Source organism: Stegodyphus dumicola, chromosome X1 (genome assembly GCF_044657685.1).
Source record: "Stegodyphus dumicola isolate Sdum_Otavi_A_Nest chromosome X1, ASM4465768v1".
Taxonomy (NCBI): domain Eukaryota; kingdom Metazoa; phylum Arthropoda; class Arachnida; order Araneae; family Eresidae; genus Stegodyphus; species Stegodyphus dumicola.
The window spans coordinates 74,176,701-74,198,005 of NC_140780.1; the positions used below are offsets into that span (position 1 = coordinate 74,176,701).

Genomic DNA, 21,305 nt, shown 5'->3' on the forward strand with positions numbered 1-21,305 from the left:
TGCAGCGCCAATCGAAGCTCCGGAATCGTTACTGGTGGTAAGGTACGAGCTGCCAAGCGTCTGCCTAGAAAATCCCATACATGCTCGATGGGATTGAGATCCGGAGATCGTGCCGGCCAATCCATACGTTCAATATCCTCACTCTCTAAGAGCTGTTCGGCAGCTACTGTGCGATGACATGGTGCATTGTCGTCCATGAAAAGGAACTGCGCACACATAGCGCACATATGGAAGAAGAATCTCGTTACAATAATGGGTCCCGTTGACTGAACCTGCGTCGAAGATGTGAAGGTCTGTACGACTACCAAGCCTGATGCCTCCCCAAACGAGAACACCGCCACCTCCATACCTGTCCCTTTCAATGATGTTCGAGGGATGATTGCGGCTTCCCCGCTCTCTCCAGATGAGTATGCGATGAGAATCGCTACTCAGAATGAATCTGCTCTCATCTGTAAAGAGTACTCGTCCCCATTCATTGTCTCTCCAATTCCGGTGTTCCCGGCACCACAGAAAACGCCTTCTCCGATGGGCAGGCGGTAGAGGTACACACCGTACAGGGCGTCGTGCAAACAGACCACCACCGTGCAGTCTTCTGGTCACGGTAAAACGCGATATCGGTCGTCCAGTCGCCTGTGTCTAGTGATTTCTCCCGCTGTCTGCCGCCTGTTTCTTCTGGCCTGTAAGGCAATATACCGGTCATCTGCGGATGTGGTTCCTCGTGGACGACCACTACTAAACCCCCGGATAGCTGTTCCTGTAGTTTGAAATTGTCTCCAACGTCGTGAAACGATGCTATGAGCAATTCCGAACTCTACAGCCACACTTGTCACACTGCGGCCTTCCTCCAATTTCCCGATGATTCGACCTCGGGTAAAAGCATCCAGATGTCGTCTAACAGATTGATTATTCGCCATTTCTCGCTGAGGCAGCAACTCGGTGTGATTTTAACTGCTATACGGCGTGCAATCTCTTTGCCAGAAATACTGATCTTACACCGACAACATGCTTTATACTACTCAGACACTCCCCCATTACGTCTACCTGCATATCTGCGCATGTGATACCGTACATCACCTTACTTAATCTCCTGATTGGTCTTTCTGTCCGCTCTGCCTCTTCGTTCAGCTGATATGCTAATTTTTCGACTTCGTCCTTAATTTTTGCACACCAGTGTATTAGGCCAGTGGCACAGGTAACTGAACAATAAGAAACAAACAGTAACGTTCAAAACATGAATGAAGTCAATACAAGAGTGAATGAAGTAAATTTGCACACACACATATACATATATATTAGTATGCTCTAGCAATTGTGTAAATTATTTTCCATCAATAGCATTAAAGATTGCGTTTTTTCTTACTTGTTCTAGTAGATAATTTAATTTACTTTTATAAAGAAATTTTATTTCTTGCTTTACAGCTTCAGTGCAGGTATTAGGCCTTTTTAGTGCTTGGATTACTTAATTACCTTTTAATTGTTCTTTGGAAAAATATAGTATATCTATATCTTTCTAAAATGAGACTAAAACAAATTTATAATCAAGGGGGTAGAGCTACTTAAGATTTAATTTAATAGAAATTTAAATTCTGTAAATTGGAAGAAAAAGATTAAGATTAGCATCCTGGAAAAGTTCTTTAAATTCAGTTTAAAATAGTGAAGCAAAATTTTATAACAAAGTAAGATGCAAACTGAAAAAAAAATTTTGGAAAAATTTTAATAAATTTTGAAAGAATTTAAAATGAATTATAAGGGAAGATTAAAATTAATTATTAATTATATTTTAATGCTTCAGATCGACTCTTCAAGAGGTAATAATTTAAAACATCACAACCTGAGCAATTAAGGAGTGCTGTATTCACGTTTCGTTCCACTTGACTTTTTGAACAAAATTTATTTAAAATTAAAAGGGAAAAGAAAAACAATTTCTATACAATTACATTTACACCCACTCTCAAAACGTCCAGCGATTGCCCCGACGCGATCTCGATCTAGACCTCCCCCCAAAAAAATTATTTAAAAAGGCAAAAATAATAATAATAAATATAATTTTCAACATGTCATGACATATTGAAACTAGAATTTTTTTTTTTTTTTTTTCATTTTTGTATTGTTTGTAATTTTATTTATTTTTGTCGAGACTGAAATACCGTGAGGGTAATCGCTGGTTTTTTTGAGAGTGTGTGTAAATGTAAATTGTATATAAATTGCATATTATTCCTTTCCCCTTTATTTTTTCTTTTATTTTAATTTTGCTCAAAACTTCAAGTGGATATATATTCTAAATTTTCACAGATAAACGAGGCATCGTTAAGACATAAGTATATTTGCGTGATATTTTATTATTCCGGTTTTCAATGGCAATGTTTTATGCAATATTTTTAGGTGTAAAAGTATCTTTAAGACAATTTATTTTCTACTGTGAGGTGTTGTGCGATTTCGCAGTTGTTTCATTTATACTTTACATTCATCAATTATAATTTTTTCAAACTATAATTTTTTGGTCATCTGGCGTTATGCTGTCAGAAATACTTCAGATATTTTAGGAAGAAAACAATCAAAGCTAATTGCCATTACCTGTTAAGGAATTTAGATTTTAATTAGATTTTAACTTGCAATTATGTAATTAATAATTACATTTAATCATATCATTTATAATTCCTTTAAATAATTCTGTTTAATAATGTTGAAACAGTAGTTTTAAACTTTTTTCATTAGTGATATTTGGTTGCCCAAATACTGTAATGCCTTCTGACTTAGCTAGACGAAAATCTATTTTGAAAAATCTAAAAAAAATAATATATTGTATTCGGAAACCTCCTTCCATTGCAAACGTAAACTGCGCAGTTTTTTAATTTAAAGCTAATAATTAGTTTAATGCGTTTTCTCCATAATGTTATTGGATGCGGTTTATAAAAAAGGCTTTAGGAAGGGAAAATACCAACAAACTTAATGCAAAAATTAACGCTTAAAAAATTTAGTTTTGTAAGTAATGAGTATTTTTAATTAGTCTCAGATGAGACATAATGAATTTAAACTAAAATTTCTCTGTGCCTACAGATATTTGTCATGTCGAAATTAAACAATCAGTTTAATGAAATGCGTAATTTTGATTGCTAATGTATAAAAAATGTGAGTATCTTGTTACTCTATGGATCGTAATAGGTTGATGCTAATGAGTTTGGAATATAGAAAAGGCAATTTTAGCGTCGTTAAACAAGATACTAAGATACTTATCCTGCTTGTATAAGACGTCAAAATTGTCTTGCAAAATCCTTTACGGTTAGCATTAAAAAGGAGGTAGGGCGTTTCGGATAACGGCTTTTAAAAGATAAAATTAACATACCAATTTCGGAAAAAAAAAGGAAGAATACAAGGTGCAACTTTGCGTTTCCTGTTCCCCCCCTCATACCTCATTATTTGTGTACCTTTCCTCGTGTAGGTTCTCAGTTATTCTTCAGAACGTTATAGAAAATAGTTGTGTTACGTGTATAAAAGAAGATCAGTAGAAATTTAAAATAATACGATCACTGGCACGAACTTGTAAGCTTTATAAGGTATTTCTCCCGCCTTCTTAGCATGCCTTCGGTGGTGTAGTGGTCAGCACGCAGCACGCTCGGCGCGTATTGAGGGCATTGCCCATTTTTCATCTCTCCTGCTTTCAAAAAATACCTAATGTCTACGAAGTCGTTAATTAAATGTATCTCTTCCTTTCTTCCCAAAAAAATCACAAGAGATCGTCGAAGACTATTTTAACTTCCCTGTTATTCTTGGTAATTATTATTTTAATTCACATTCACTTTTAAAATATTCATATAAAACCTTTATATCATTACCTAGATAATCTGATAATTAAGCTGAAAAATTCAATCGAAACATAACAGTTAATTTTCAAAACGTGTTAATGTTTATATATATATACTATATATATGATGAAAAAATGCGACATGAAAGAAGGAGATCAAAACTTAACCCAATTATGCGGTTTCAGCTCTGAAGATGACAGAACTCAGCAAACATAAAATTCACTTCAAAGGTTCCTGTAAATAAGTCCAAATAATAAACTATTCATTATACCTTAATAAGTTAAACACAGAAAGCTCTACATCGTATGAAGGAAATTAGGGAAGACATTCGAGGAAAACTTTTGTGGCTTAAATCGCCCTTCAGTGCCTTTATTATGTTATTTCTATCATATCCTCTCGAAATTTAGGGAGAAATAACGGAAAGAAAAGTTGTTTGTTTGAGAATTAGCTGTCCTCTATTGATCAAAATAGTAGTCGTTCTTAACTGCATAGTTAGCCCCATGAAATTATTAATTACTAATACTGCTTCAAACTCTGGACGAAAGGTAAGGAATGTTTGCATTTAATTTGTTTTTTTAAGCATAATGACCATATTACTAATTGGACCATTTACTCTAAAGGGACGATATTAAAAATTAAATTCTGTGTATACGAAATTCTCCCGGGCTTAAATGGATGTCTTCCTTTGCGGCGGAATACAGGAAATTCAAGAGATATCATATGTTTTACGTTTGGAAGATCTTTGCAGTGGTTGATATGCCAGCTTCACTTTAACGAGATATCGTACAGGCACATGATGAATCATCCGAGAGAACCGAAAGTGGGCCCTCATGCATTTTACGAACCTATAGGCAAGAGCTTAGTCAACTATGAGCACCCCTCAATAGTTGATTTTCAACCAGTTAAAGAAAATTACCAATCATGGAAGAGAATCATGTTGTTAATCTTAGTAGAGATCAAAAATATCTCTGAGATGTAAGTCGAGCTGTTTCTTCTGGTAAATGCTCAACGAATCTGGCGACGCGAAATTCTGGCGTACTTTCTGATACAAGATGACTTGCTATGATATTGTCAAGAGAGTCCTTTGATTTTACATAAGCAGTACTAAACCATCTGCTATCTTGAAGAAAATGGTTTCTTTTATCACGAGGGTATATACTACAGTATGGTTTACATTAAATGCAATCTAACCATTAAGGATACGTCCATACCTACGGCGTATTTTTTTTTTTTTTTTTTTTTTTTTTTTTTTTTTTTTTTTTTGTTCTTTCGGTACCTCAGTGATAATCTGAAGGCCATCGTGGATAGTTATATTTAGCGGAACGGTTACGCTGCACATCCGGACAATGTGGTAGTAGCTATGCTTGCAGACGAATAAATAAATATTCTAGTGTACGAAGACTTTTTTCTGTGTGGTCCCTGTCAAAGGATCCTGCCAGTATGCGTCAACATCAATGCGCTACACTATATTGCGTCAACCGTGCTATCAGCGTCAATGCGCAACATTGATCTCATTGACTGGCAGCATTATGAAGTTACAAAGCCACCTCTTATATGCCATCTACTGAGCGAAGACTTGAAAGAAGGTATCAAGGAAGGCTCTCCGCTTCTTCCATATACTTTCCATGTCATACCCATGTCTTGAGAGGCGTGTTTAAAGCTGTTACGAAAGTTTCTGGACATGTATGCAGGGCTAGAGCTCTAAATGGAGCTCTCAGAGCAAAAATTTTGGACAAGTCGAATTTTGATTACTTTCGAAACTAAGTCTGAATTCAGGGCTACGAAGTAAAGACTAAGGACGCAATGAGTTAGCAGGGTTGCTAGGATGGGCACGGTTGAAGTTCGTTATACAAGGTACCTTCTCGTGGAGACCTCTGCGTGGTCTCGTGGAGAGCTCTGGGTAAACCAGCGAAGAAATGCATTTTTCTGAAGTAAGCCCTACAACAATGTCTTAATTTTTAAAATAAACTTAGTTTTATTGAAAATGCTCAATTGTATCTTGCCATTAAAAATTTCAAGGCTCCCGAGGGCATTAAAAAAGAAGTAGAAAATTAAAAACAAAATTACGATTGATATTTTAGTCAATACAAAACTTTTGAAGGGTAATTCGTTTTCATCATACAATTTTTGAAATTTTCGTGGTTTTACCGTGCCATCACAAAATAACAAAATTTCAAGGTTTTGCGAGAAATGAAGAAATAGCTATATACTTATTCACAACTTAAGGAGGTAAATTAGGATTATACGATGCTTGTTTAACTCACTTATTAACAATTTACACATATTATTGTAATAATAAATGCTTTAAAAATGTCAAAGGTGTAATTTTCTTTGAAGCAAAAATTCAAATAGATTCCGCAGTTTAATCAGTATTCTTAGAGATAAGCCCATTTGAACACCTGCTTCTGGTGCATTTCCCATGATACAGCTGAATAGTTTTCCAGCTCAATTCTGTATAATTTCCGACCCAGCTGAATAGTTTCACTTTTAAGGTAATTTGTTCCTGCAGAGTTATTTATCGTGATGTGACTCGCCTAATAATGATTTGAATTTATCTTATAACTATGTATTTATTATAATGATTTTTAATGACGGACTTAACATCAAGGGAATTTTTTTATGTTCTTCTTTTAATTATGATCACAGTTTCTAAACGTTAATGATTAATCTGAGTGTCCAACGCACTTTCATCAATTCATGTATCTTTACTGCGGCATGTAGAAATATATTTTATTTTCAATTTTAGAAAGTGTTACTTTTCCATCACTCGCTTATTTGCCATTGAAAAACAAATACAAGATATTCCTGAAATCATTTTTTCAGTTCATTTAACACATGTTTTGAAGAATTTTGCGATTAAAACTGCACGTTGACATTACATTCTACAAATGAAAAGTTCTGGATTTTCTGCCTGAAGGTGTTGCTGCAATTTTTAAGATTCGGTCGTATTGATACTCATTAAAGTTTTACTTAAAAATGTACGGGCTTATCACATCTTCCTGTGCGTGAATTTATGGTACAAATGGCTAGCACGCCGAGCTAGAAGTTGCTAAGGTTCAAAGTTTAAAGAAGTTACATGGCATAGTTCATTTCTTAGGTTTCCAGCTTGAAAAATATAAGTCATTACAGTGTCAGTCAAATTAAAATGTTTTGGACGATTATTTGTCACCATCTATGATTGGTGAAATGGATTTTGTGCGTTTTCTGAGCCGCTGTTTATATGGGAAAGAATGTAAGAACTTACTGTAGTTCCCGTATGTGCTGTCTTACTATAAGTGTTTAGCACGTCTAAATGAGAACTGAAAGGTGAAGGCAGAATTGATTCTGCATATTTCTTAGTCCAGAATCTCTGATAACCTCTACAAACATACTGTAGTTTCAGTGTGATTGTAATGCATGAAACTACATGTGCTATAAATTTTATTCATGCACTCAATCGAACAGAAAATTCGCAAAAGTATGACTGTCACAATGAAAAATTTCATCTCATTGGAATTTGAGATTATTAAACTTTCAAGCTATGGCGCTAAGTTAATGAACTTACCCATTTTTTTATTTTAATTGATATTCATTCTTGCAAAGGAACTAACGCTCATAAATTTGATGATTATAAACTGAAACATACTCTAACATTGTCTACCAGATTAAAGGTTTATGCAGGCATCTTATCCATAATGCATTTTTTAATCTTGATAATCTCATGAGCTCTTTGTAAATTTTAGCATTAAAATGTAAGTTTTGTTTCTATCTGTTCGATAGGTGAAATTTCTGTAGGTAAAGTTAGTTGAAATGCATTTATTACTCTTCTCGATTTTATGTTTTGACAAGCATGACGTTATAACCAGGTTCTCTCTTGGATTCTATTGGATAACACTTTACTTATAACTAGAAAACTTAATTATCTCTACAGATAATTAATAATTATACTCAGGAGAAAAGATTTTGTAGTTAATTTCCCTTGTTCCATCTTTGTATTGTGAAAATAATATATTATTTTCAAAATAAAATTGAAAAAAAAAATTTTTTTTCTAAAACGTCTGCTAAAATTCTATTGCAAATGGTTACTGCCTTATTATTTATTGTTTATCGGCGCGCTGATCAATTTGTACAGGAAAAAAGTGGGTGTTGCCATTCCAAAATTTCGAAATTTCTCCACAGTAACCGTAATCGTGAGATCTGTGTTGATTTAAATCATCACAGTCTCGAGCGCATGTCTTCAGATATCTGAAATTTCATTTTGAGTGGCTGAGCGCATAGGCCGCTAGAGATTCTTATATCGAGGAAGCTTTTTCATGACCCTCCCCCCCCCCCGTTTTTCATAATAAAGAAATAGTACAATAATGACTAAGAAGACGAATGCGGATCTGATTCGATATTTAACTTAAAGTTGAATTTTAATTAATGTATCATATTTTTTATCTCACTATTTACCTTTGAGGAAGACTGGGCTTTCATTAATTGTAGAGCACGTGAAAACGATCAGTCCAGCACGAGGGTTCTCTTTATGAAAAGTTTTTTTTTTTTATCAGAAACTGACTCGTCGTCATGTTATACATAAGGAAAATCTCGAGTGGAGAGTCTTTTCGGTAAGAAATTACTTTGCATGAAAATATACAAATTTTTTTAAAGCAAAGATTTTTAAGATATCGTTTTAAACTCAGGCAGATGAAAAGAAATTCTTAGCTTTCTAATTCATTATTTAAACTATATTATAGTGTTCGTCTTGTAAAGAGATATTTTTTAATGGACGAGTAGACTGTGCTATTAAAAAATGTTACATTTTGCTAATGAAATAGTTAATTTTTTTCTCCCTTCAGTAAGTACCAAAAGTATTCTTTCCTGTAATGTTACTCTGCACTAATCGCGAATACTAAGAGAACTGTCTTTTCTTATAAACCATTTAATTTGGCTTTCTAAATTTTTACCCCATTTGATGAACACCTCTTCTGATGTAAATTCTAAATTCATAGAGGATGTGGAGGTAAAGGCTAATGCTTATGCACTCCGTAACTGATTCCTTCCTTGATCCTTGATTGCGAATGCAAGAATTTTCTTATCTGGACCAATCACAGGAAATTACAAGAGGTTTGTCAGAACTGGCTCAGACCAGTTGGAAGCAAGGGGAAACATTAAAAAAAAAAAAAAAAAAAAAAGAACGTGACGGAGAATCTGTAAAAAAAATTGTCCCCCCCCCTTTTTTTGTCCTCACACATTTCGTTTAGGCTCCACGTTTAAAAGTTAATCGACCTTGAATAAAATCACTGACCTTGAAGCACAGACTTGGGGGTTTTGACTATTCCAGATAAGACAGTTCTAGCATTTGCAGCTCCACTTGCGAAAATGAATCGACTTTGAACAAAATCACTAAACTTGAAACGCAAATTTGGGCTTTTGACTACAATTTTAAAACCGATTTGATTTTTATAAGCAGTAGCGTTGATTTTATTAAACGGTTATTTTATAACGATATTGTTTTCATTTGAATTCGCTCCTTGGGTTTTGATTTTAATAAGCGGTTGACTTTATAAAATAGTGATTTTATTAAGCGACACCCATTGTAGTACATAGAGATTAAAGAGATACGGAATTAAAAGATAGACAGAGAAAGAGAAAAGCTTCCATCTCACCTCCCCCCCCTCCACTTAGCTTGTAGTGCTGAGATGAGGAGGACGGTAGGGGAGTTGGGTAAAAGACTCTCTTCTGCCGATGGCAAAGAAAATGGGATGAACGTCATTTTGGGCAAAAAGACATATAAAGCGAAAGGACTACGTAACCGAGCATTTGGAAGGTAAGTTCATCCCCTCAGTACATAACACGGCACCAAACATATTTGCACGAGTGGAACACAAGACTCATGACCGCAAATAGAGTGTATTCATAACCAGAACGTATAATTTAGTCGGAGCCCACCACAGCTTGATTCTAAAACTTCTCAGTGTGTAAAACTACAATTCCAGTCAGAGCTCCAAATAAGATGAGCTCCGGTATTTAAACTTGCCATTGATTTAACTTAATGTGTTAAAATTTATTTATATTTATTAGCCCAAAGGGTCGTTAGCCCAGGAGGGCTATTAGTCTGAAAACGGCATTTTGCGTAGAATCACTATAAACGGCTGTATCATTTTTCAAATTCTTGCCACCAAATATTATCGCTCTGTATTATATTTAAAGAAATTGCATAAGGAAGAATCTGCATGAATGTTTGTGTGTTTCCCTCATTGTGAAAAAGCAACGATACCTAGAGCCATCAAATTTTGAACAGCGTAGTCTTTCACCCTAATATGGGCACCTGAAAGCCCGAATCTTGAATTTCGGATTTGTTTTATTATATTTTTTTAACTTTAACGAATTTTTGATTAAGAAACTCGACGATTTCAAAGCGAGCAGTGGCAGCACACTGTACGGAAGAAAATATCTTTAACTGCAGCGTGCGATACTGTCTATCGGAAATTCTAAAGATATGCTGTTTTTGAATATTTTTAGCCCAAATGCTTTCGAAGCGCCTATGTATGTGTAAATGGAAAACAACGCTCCTTCGATTGTAATATAATGAAAATCTGAAAACTTTCAAATTTTTTAAAAATTTTTACTCTTAATTACATTTTATTTATTTTATTTTATTTATCTTAATTTCATTTTTTATTATTCATTTTTAAAAATTTTTTATTTTATTTACCTTTTCTGACTTCATTGAGCATCCTCCATATGTAAAATATGTATACCTACCATAAAGTAACGCACACTGAATTTATTTTAAAAAATTTTCACGGAATGTGTTTATTTATAGGGTATTAGAAAAAAAAAAAACTGTGAAATGATTTAGTCTAGTTTTCTTTCAAATTAGTCACTTTTGGCTGCTGTATATTTTTTGCCAGGGCTCATAACGTTGTTGGAAGTAACCCTGCGACTCATACTTTATCGTTTCTTGATTCAACGTAGAGAAGATTTAGAGTATCTGAATTGTAGCACTTTCAGCGGGGCCGGTGCCAGAGCCGATGCAGCCGCACTGGATTAAATAAGTCAGGGACTGCGAAATTTTTAGAATTTAGAAGAAAAAGCCAGCGCCGGCTCTGGCTTAGATTTCAAACAAAAACATTCAAAGAAAATGGGCAGAGGAAGGATGGGAAAATACGACGTAAGTTCCAGTGTCGGCAGTCTGTTTCGCTAGATTCTGTTTAACCATACACTTCTATGTGTGCTATTTCATAGTGCTAAGTTTGGATGCTTTCTGGCGTTCATCTGGTAAATCTGATACTGTTTTACTGCATTATCTGATTTCACTTAACAATTTATTATTAGTTTTTTTCAGTTTTATTTAATTATGTTATAGCTGTTGAAATGAGACAGAAAGAAACATACGCATGTAGGAAGGAAATGTTATCCGGTGGAAATTTTTTTATTTAAAGAATATTGTGTTTTTGAATGCATTTAGACGTAAAGTTATCGGGAATGAATTTTCTTTGGCATATTCCTGCTACTTTTGACTTATCTAGTAAAAATGATTCATAACAAAAGCATTCAAATCAAAGATATTTACATCACGATTCTGGCCTAATTTGCACATTTGGGCTCTGAAAAACATCTACAGTTTTGGCAAAATAACACTTCTCGTATTTAAGTGCATAAAGCTAAATATGAGAGCAGTATAACAAAATGTATAAGAAACCCTTATAAGGTATTTCCACCCTTCCAGCATGCCTGCGTGGTGTAACGGTGGCTCATTTGGTGCGTATTCGAGAGGTCCAAAGTTCGAGTCCTTGCTAGGGCACTGCTAATTTTTCACGTCTCCTGCTTTTAAAAAAAAAAAAAAAAAAAAAAAAAAAAAAAAAAAAAAACATAAAGACTCTACAGTAGCGACAGAACGAAAAGGTAATGGACAATAATTCGTCCCCACCAGGATTTGGTTATTGGGATCCCTAATCCCCAGTCGCCCTTTAAAAGGGGAAGTACGTATATAAGGTATTTTCTCTCTTCTTTCAGCACGCCTTTGTTGTGTAATGGTAGCACACTCGGCGCGTATTCGAGAGGTTCAGGGCTCGAGTCCTGGAGAGGGCATTGCACATTTTTGACGTCTCCGTCTTCAAAATAACCTAATAACTCTGCACTCTTATCTATTGTCTGTTCCAATATTCAGCTTCATATGCTGAAAGATAGATAATTAAGCTTTCTCGAGATGTTAGTCGCCCAATACATGCATGCAAAGCGGAGTATAAACCCAGGAGATTATTTTACAATACCGTTAGAAGCTTCCAGTCTACCAGAGACAATTTCATAAGACGAAGTGCTGGTTTCGCTGTAAACCTCATGATAAGTGTATATCGTTATGAAGTTACGCGTATCTAATAAACTGTATTTAGTAATTCGTTTGGATTACAATTTTAAGGTACATGAGGCTACTTAACAACAAGAAATGTTTTATAATTTCACGAAAAACAATAACTGTGTTGAAATTAACTTGCCTGCCATTTATTATCACTTATCTTTCTGTTATACCCATTAGACTGTTGTACGAGATACAACTTTAAACTGCTTATGACATTTATAAATGGAAACCGTAAATTTAAATCCTGCTTTAACGATTATCTAAGTACTGCTGACAATTTTTAACGAGTTATATTAATACTTCTTAATTACCTCATTGATAATGACAGTTAATGCCTCTTAATCACGTATTAGAGAAAAAATATTTTTATGACTTTCTTCGCAGAGCATTATACATAATATATGTTTGCTATTGTTTTTCTTTGCAGCAACACGCCGCTCTAATCGGAGGGGCCAACTCGCAGTCATGTCCTGTGTGTCATAAAATATGTTTGAACGCTGAGGCCTTGATGGATCACATGCGTACCGCCCACAAGGATCCTAATGCTTCTGGCACTCCAAGTAAGAGAAAACGGGGCCGAACCCGCTTCCGCACTACTGACTCCATCATCACCTCGGTATCCAACACTGCTGCAGGGCATCCCAACCTCAGCAGTGCCAACTTCCCGAATAGCCCTAGCCTTAGTCCTTCTTCCCACCCTAACACCAGCATCGCCATGTCGGCCCCATCTGCATCCTATGGCAATTCTTTGACCAGCTCTGCTGCTAGTCTCATGTCTCAGATGGGAATGAGTATGAGTCCGTTTATGGTACCACAAGTTGTTGGGAGTCACCACCCTGGTCACTCTTTGAGTTCACATCATCTTAATCATCCCCAGGGTCACTATGCTCACCATCCACTAGCTGGCAGGACACAGCCCTCTTTCCTCAATCTCTAAAAACACTGATAGCACCATGAGTAAACATTTATTTTCGTTTCTTATTGCACTCGTTTTGCCGCACCTTGTTTACCCCCATTTTCTTTTTCGCGTGTGTGTATTATCTTTCATACGGCACATTGAGTACTGTAAAATCGCTGGAATCGAGCTTCGTAGCAGCTTAACTTTTAAAGTTTCGCAAAATATAAAACTTGGAGGACAAACGCTCAGTTCCTTTCTTCATTAGATAGTTACAGTCATTTTAAACTACATTGCATAGAATCTCAAGCCAAGTTATATTTATAATGACAATACATTTTTGTAACTGATGTTCATTTAGTAGATGCAGATAATTTTTATCACATTTCTTTTCGGAAGCAAAACATTTTTCTCCTTATAAAGCATTTCAAGACTAGGATTTAAATAGGATATTGTAAATTTAAAAACGTCTGTTTTGTATTATTCTTCTTATTATCGAGAAAACATAAAAAAAATTATTTAATTGACAAGTAAGCTTTTCTGTATCAGGAATTTTACATAGTGAGAATATAAAAGAGCAAATAACAGTAGAAAGTTTTGTGACAAATAAAGCATCACTAGATGGCAGCTCGATCCTTTTCTCTCTGATTCGAAATTTTCTCCTTGGAAAAATAACTCGGTTCCTCTTTTTCATCCTAGATGGCGACACAGATGAATTACTTCTTGTTGCTAAGGGATTTGTCGTAAATTCTTTAAAATAATTTTACTTAAATTCTGGTTTTCGGGGCAGAACACTTAAATCTGCCTGATGGTGTTTTTAAGAGCTTAAGTATATTTATTCACGGTTGTTTTTTATTCATGGAAACTGAACGCATATTTTCGCATGCATTTTTTTCATTTAAACTCATGGTGCTATTGGTGTTCTATGGTATTCAGTTACCCCATGCAGATCAAAAGCATATTCATTGAACCAAAATATTTTAACATCTTAAGTTTTCCCATAATGGAAAGCAGAAAAGACACAATTACTAAGCAAGATTTTTTTTTTTTTTTTTTTTTTTTTTCAAAATTTATGTTAATGTATGCTTTGTACTAGCAGGGGCGATTTGATCAGCAAATACTAGAATCTCAGTTTACATAAAGAAGTAAAAATAAAATGTGAATAGTACTATTATATCAAATTCTGTACTTTTTGTTCCTATAAAGAAGTTAGGTGTATTAGCCTTAGTTCGGTATTTTTAAATAAGCTTTTTTCTGCTTCAGTTCGCCCCTGTGCGTTTTATTTTATAACCTGTTGTTTTTAAATGTTGACGTCCTAGCAATTTACTGTGCTAGTAGCAAAGCTTTTAGCAGTGTGTATTGTGTTAATTGAAAAAAACGCTGGCTGACCGCGTAAGACTTTTTTTTTTTACTTAATTTTGTTTTGTATTTAATTGAATTTTTAGTACGTTTTAATTGTCAATTTTTAAGAAAAGAGACGTTGTGATCAAATACATGATCTCAGTTTGTGCTTATTAGTATACAAAAAAAGGCATAAAATTTAATAATTTCAAACGGTGCAATGATTATATAATATAAATGCTCTGCAAATAATGACATTATATGAATCATTGGGACTCATATGGTCAGTGTCTCCTCATTCGCGTTTGAAATTATGTTAATTATTTATTACAGATTTTTAGACCTAGGTAAAATGCCTTCAGATATTAGGTCATATCTTACTGCTAAGTGATTTTACTTTACATTGTTGAAATTACGTTGGCAAACGAAAGCAACGCACATGAATGTTCAAATTTTTCATATTGAATGAGATTACCATATACTCACATGAATCGCGAGAGATAATTTAATATTCACAAAACTCCAATTATTGTTGTTCGAAGTGTAAAACTAAAAATTATTTGTAAAAATGGATTGTTTTCGATTATTACACTAAAGCAACTAAATGAAAGACTATACATAAAATAATATACACAGTATTAGTGAACTATAAAAAACAAAATCTAACGAATTTATAAGGTATTTGGCAGTATTCCAGCTTTTCAAGTGTGCACGAGCATTTTAAATAAATATCATTTGTCATCTGAAATTATTTCTATCTAGAATTTACAAAATACAACGATATGCTAATATTTGTTGCGAGAGTATGACTAATATATTTGCATCACCTCTGAGTTATATATTCAACTGCTTCTTAGAACATGCAATTATGGCCAATATTGAGACTTAATCTGCATTTATTTCACAGTAAAGTAAGCAGCAAATTATTAAGGCATATTTATGAGTACTTAAAAATGTATTTAATTAGTGTAATTATAGTGTATTATTTATAATTTATTTATTTATCAAACATTAGCGTAGTTTTAAGCGCAGTTAGTCGTTTACATAATCGTGAAAAAAAATTTTAAGTTCTCTTTACAAAAAGGTAACAAGAAAATTAAAAATTATGGAATCTTTGGACATTTTCCATGATTTGTATCCAGTATTAGAGAATATTCTCATATAATTTCGGTGGAAAATTTTAAGCTGTCTTATTAATACTGAAATTATAACGAGTAATTTTAAATTACAACTTGTGAACAATAAAAAAATCTGTATTTATTATGGAAGTTTGAAGTATGTGTAACAAAATATAGTATATTAACAAAGAATAGAGATGTAGGAAGTTGATAATTGACTGAAGTTACTTGTTGCTAAATCAGTTGCACGATTGTCACAAAATTAAAATAAATTTAATGTTTCCAACAGTAAAATTGTTGCCAGTATTTAGAAAAATATATTTAAATTTTGGGCATAGTAAGTAAAAATCTGTAAAAAGAACTTAAACAGCAGAAATTTTTTTATTATTTCGTTAGCTTAAGCTTCTGTGTTGGGAAAAGCTGTATTATTTTCTGAATACTAAGAAGACAGTGCTGTTTAAAATTAATAAACATAGACGAAAAATATTCACAATTTTTTCCCTGTGTAGTTTCCTCGTCATGCTCGAAATTTTATTAATATGCAATATACTTTTTAAAATAAGTTCCTTAAATTTAAGGCTCTGGGAAAATGCAATGAAGATTTAATTTTAAACTACAAGAGAAAATTCCAAATATTCTAATAGCTATAAACGAATATTTTTAAAATGTTCCTAATATGAGTCGCACTTTATAATTATGAATGAATTAAAATTTCACCTGTTATGAAACTATGTTGCATCGTTGTATTTTTTATCATTTCCGGCAGATATATTGATTTGTTAATGTTTGAGTAGTTTAGGTGCAAATAAAGCATATTTAGAATTTCTTGATGATGGCTCTGTAAATATGATATTTTAGCAGGTTATAAATTTGTACAGTCTGTTTCGCAGCGTGGTCTTTTCGTGTACGAACTGTATATGTTAACAAAACGGTAGACTGACTGTTTTAATTTTATATTGTGACTTCAGCTTTTGTTTAAGCTTTATTTTTTGTCTGTTTCGTATTGTTGTCATTATTTTATATTTTATATTTCTTTTATTGTCAATCATTGTTGTCAAGTGTAAAGCTTTTGTTTCAAGGTTGCTTGTTAATTCTTTGCTTTTAGTAAACGTCTTTTGTCATGCAACAGAGCAATGCATTTTAATTACATCGGGTGACTTTTATAATGTATGATCGGAAATATTTTGTAATAGTTCCATTCTATAAAAAAGAAGGTTCATATATTTTTAAAATTTACTCAAAAGGATTTATAAATGTATTTTTAAAAAATTTAAAGATACATAGAAAAATATTAAATTTCGTTTGTAATGAACAAGCGTAAAAAAACTTAATACTTTATTTTACGCAATATTTACATTTACAAATTCTAGTACGTTTAATAACTTAATACTCAACTTTTAAAGTTATACTAGTAATAAATTAGTAAGTATTTAAATGTGTTGCTTTTGAGTCTTCAGGAAATATATTCTAACATTTCAAACGGTTCCGAAATTCAATAGTTCCAGACATTCTGTTTCGCTCGAAGTTTTTAAAGCATTGCTTTGTTTATTTCCTCTTTATGTTGTGCATTATGTTATTTTAGCTTTTGTTTTGAATTTTGTCCATTATGTAATCTCAGTTTCCCTTAAAGTTTTATAGTTTCCTCTGCATGACTTAAATGTGTTTCGAATGTTGTTCAGATGCATTTCATTTGAATGTTTTCATTTCTGTTACGACCAGATACATGATGTGTTCCTTATTATGAATCATAACTGCCCATAAATGTTTAGCCGTAACTAGGCCCTATTTGTAAATGCGAAGTCGCTTAAGTCGCAACATATTAAGCAGTTTAGCTCGTTTATGTAAACAATTTACTCTCCATTCATGCTGAATCTAGAACAAATAAATTTGTTCAAATACTTTTTGTGGTGAAGGATAGGCCGTCTTAGATCGCGTGCTTTATCGACTCCGCAAAGAGACCTAGTTACAGCACTGAGATGGTATATTGTTATTAATAAATCGACAAAATATTTTGGGACACAAACTTCATCGTGTGATTCCTTGTTTTGTGTACTACAAGTTCCTGTTATCACTCTGAAACTATTAAGCATATACCAAATAGAAATCATATCTTGAAACAGGGTATTAATGCTTATAATTACTTAGATTATATCAGATACAAGGTGTGTGCGAGAAGTGGATTCGCAAATAAGAAAATTTTAAAATCTTGCAAACTAAAATAATCGTTTAATTCTTCTCAAATGAAATCAAAGTGTCAGTTAATAACATCCTTTAATTATAACATTATTGGTCATTAAGCTGCATATAAAATTGCAAATAGATACGACGTTGCATCGTGGAAGTAAAAATAGTAACTCTCACCTAAAAATTGGTTAATTGATTGATTATGGCAAAATACTCGAAGGCTATCCCGTTTAGGCAGGCTATATTTGTGAAAGATTTTCAAAGGAAAGCTAGTTATTCGCGCTTACATGGGAAAACACTCACACACGCACACACACACACACACATATAACCACGCAGCTAGTCTGTGCACTGCGAATCTTATCTAAAAGTAGTTTAGAACAGTTTCTACGGCTAAGTCAGTACAGTAAGTAAAATAAAAATTTGATGATATATAAAAAAATGAAACATTACATAACTGTACGTATTTGTATGAAACTTTAATCTCAAAATCTTATTTATCGCTCTCATGCAATTAAAACCTGTTAGATTTAGCAATGAATGATAAGATATTTGTTGAAATTAAATAAAAGTAACTAAAGAAATTTAATTTTTTAACACTTATCATCCTACTAAGATAGAAGTGAATGGAACAAAATAATCATTTTTAAGGATTTCTTTGTTTGCTTTAATTAGCACGTAGCTACCTGAATGTTTTTATAAGACTTTGATTTGAATTATTTGTTTTAGTCTCGTGTATTTCATAAATATGACATTTGAATTAAAATAACATCTTTAAAATTTATCCTTCAATTTTCCCCCTTAAACAGTAAATAAATACACCTTACTTTAAATTTTTAAATATGTTGAGATAATTTTTAATGAAAAATCTTAATGTAATTTGACCCTACTTGTTTAAAATAACAAACTCAATCAGTTCCCCTTTTTCTCAAAACTGATGATTGTAAATTTTGCTCTCTGTTTAGAGAGTATATTACATTATGAAAAGCAAAGTTAATTTTTTTCCATGAATCATGTGTTTAAATAAAAAGCATATTTAATGAGCATTAAAGAGCAACTACTGGTTACATGAAGTAAAGGGGATACTAAGAAATACTAGTTTACGAATTCGGATAGGGAAATATAATGTAATAAATACTTAAGAAAATTTTAGATGAGCGTAATTCAAATAAATCTTAAAATCTCTACCCAGAGACACCCTAGGCATTAATGAAATGATTTATTATAATACACTTAACATATTTCCCTTTTATAATGATTTCATTTCTTATTTCATTGCATAACTGAGCTTTTGTTAAAAATATCATGCTATTCACTTAATTGCAAGTCAGAACAAAAAAAACGGAAATTGTTATTTCAGTTCCATACTCGCACATGCCTTTCATGCTAGCTGATTAATCCAGTCATGTATTGATGGAACAAAGCATATTCGCTCTGTCAGTTTCCATCCGTGTTGTTACTGTTTGGAAAATTCTTTTATCATTCACTTGTGAACTGTATCATTTCAATTGAGGTGAAAATCTTATCACCCAAAGAGGCTCAACAGTATTTCAGTTTATTACTTAATAAAATAATAGTGTCATGAACTGGGATATGATTTTCTTTTGCCTTATTAATTCACATCAACATGTATTCAACATTCTCAAACCCTTTGAGGAGCACTACCTTTTGAGTCCCATCTTCGGCAGATATTTTTACTAACATGCTTTGTTACTATGTGCTGTGAAAATATTAGTTTAAAAGTATGCTTTTGCTTTATATAAATACTAATTTTATATGTTTAAATTTCTTTGGCACTGCAAACTTACCTTTGCGCAGAGGAAATTATTTGTCAGCGGGTATTCATGCTGATTAATAGCAACAAGAAAGTATTCAAAAATTATATTTGTCTTTTTCTCGCAAAGCTAAGTTCGGCAGTGTGAAAGCATCCTTAATTCTATGTGGAGTTCTTGCTTTAAAAAAATGAGCACTACTTTTCTTCATTGCCTGATGTTGTTTCTTCTTTGGTCTAAGACACATGCTTTTTGATCCATGCTGGATTTATATTCGATGGACTCAAAAGGCATGTTCCCTTTGTTTTGCCAGCTGCCTCTCTGCCTTGCTAAATCCTATTGTGTCTGTCCATTTTCATGCTTGCCTGTCACAGAAGCCAAAACTCAAAGGGTTTGAAACCTCCAAGAAACCAAGAGTCAAGTCAAGAGCTAAAACTTTCTTAGTACATTATTTTAATCCGGAGCTGCATTAGAATGCATTTGAATATCGTTCTAAAATGCACTGATTCCCGTCAACTTGTTTCTAGAATATGGAAAAATTTATGCTAATTTTTTCTCGATAAGAAATGTTGAATGTTTATGGAGCTAAAATATAAGCAGTTGACAGGTATAGCTAGCTATTTGATAATTAACTAAAAACACATCTTCATCATATTGTAGCTCTCTTAACCCTTACTAATCTTGAGAGAATTTTGACATTTCATTCAGATGCTTCTCGTAAAGTAAATTAAATATAGTTAGCTACTATGTAACTTTCATAAAATTGGGAGCTACGTTTATAAAATTCCATGATGATATTTAATCAAAACAAGTAAAATTTATTAGCATTTTGCTTTACTTTAGACAACGTGACTTTAAATTTTAAATGCATATTAGACTTTTAAAAAAATATTGCATAAGATGCTCTATAATTATCAAAGCTACTTTTGCAAACTTTAAAATAAAAGGGAAAACATTTGGGGAATTTCAGGTATACGTTCAATATTCATTAAAATGTTTACTACATTTCAGTTGCATAAAGTAAAAAAATTTAAATGTGATTGCTTTGTTTCGAAAAATCATATAATTAAGTTAACTAACGAGCAGTTTTAATGTTTTAAAACTCAGTGTAAAGTCACTCAATATAAATATTTAATAAATTCGCAATTTATTGTTTTTTTAAATTTTTAATGCATTATTTTTTTATACAAAAGTAGTCATTCAGCGCAACAAATTTTGAAACTTTAAAAACTGTCTAAACCACTTTATCATTTGAGAAAATGATGTTGAATTTGCACACTCGTGCTGCAAAATATATGCACAAACTACTGTAACTGCTAGGTGGTACAGAAGTTACGAAATTTACCTACAGTAAAATCTTTATATCTAAATACATACATATATCTTAAGCTTTGTTATATATATGGGTCAATGAAATTTCAAGTTTAAAAGAAAAACTTTTTGTCTAATGACTTTTATCATTGAAATCATACACCTAATATCCGTAATTTATATTCGGAACATCAACGAAGAACTAAAAGTTTAAGTGCTCATTTTTCATTATATCCGTATGAAATACAAAATGTTGCAGCCACATAAGTAAATATGTGCTGTCTCAGCACACGTTTAAGAAAGGTAAAATTGAGTAGGCAACTATCTTTGTTATAGCTTCTTTTCTGCACGTTGTAACCCCCACAGGCCGAAGACGCACGACAAGTCATCCGTGTCCTGTATGCGGCAAGACTTACGTGAATGAAGGATCCCTGAGGAAGCATATCGCGGGGCATCCCGAGGCTTCTGGCATGACTACGCCACTCCGAATGTGGCCCTGCACCGTGTGTCAGAGTGTCTTTACACAAGAGTCAGGTAACGTGACCATTTTGTATTTTT

The 21,305-nt window shown here is 33.0% G+C and overlaps 1 protein-coding gene across 2 annotated transcripts in view; it reads left to right on the forward strand.

Annotated features, from left to right (window-relative positions):
- Window positions 1-21,305, forward strand: part of LOC118183190 (uncharacterized) — an 841,429-nt gene that overhangs the window by 807,841 nt on the left and 12,283 nt on the right. The window contains exons 7-8 of one of the 2 annotated variants that reach the window (XM_085808385.1): window positions 12,554-12,686; window positions 21,084-21,281. In XM_085808385.1, coding sequence (XP_085664511.1) covers window positions 12,554-12,686; window positions 21,084-21,281 — 331 coding nt within the window. The remainder of the gene's footprint in view (window positions 1-12,553; window positions 12,687-21,083; window positions 21,282-21,305) is intronic. The other variant, XM_085808386.1, reaches the window with a different exon arrangement.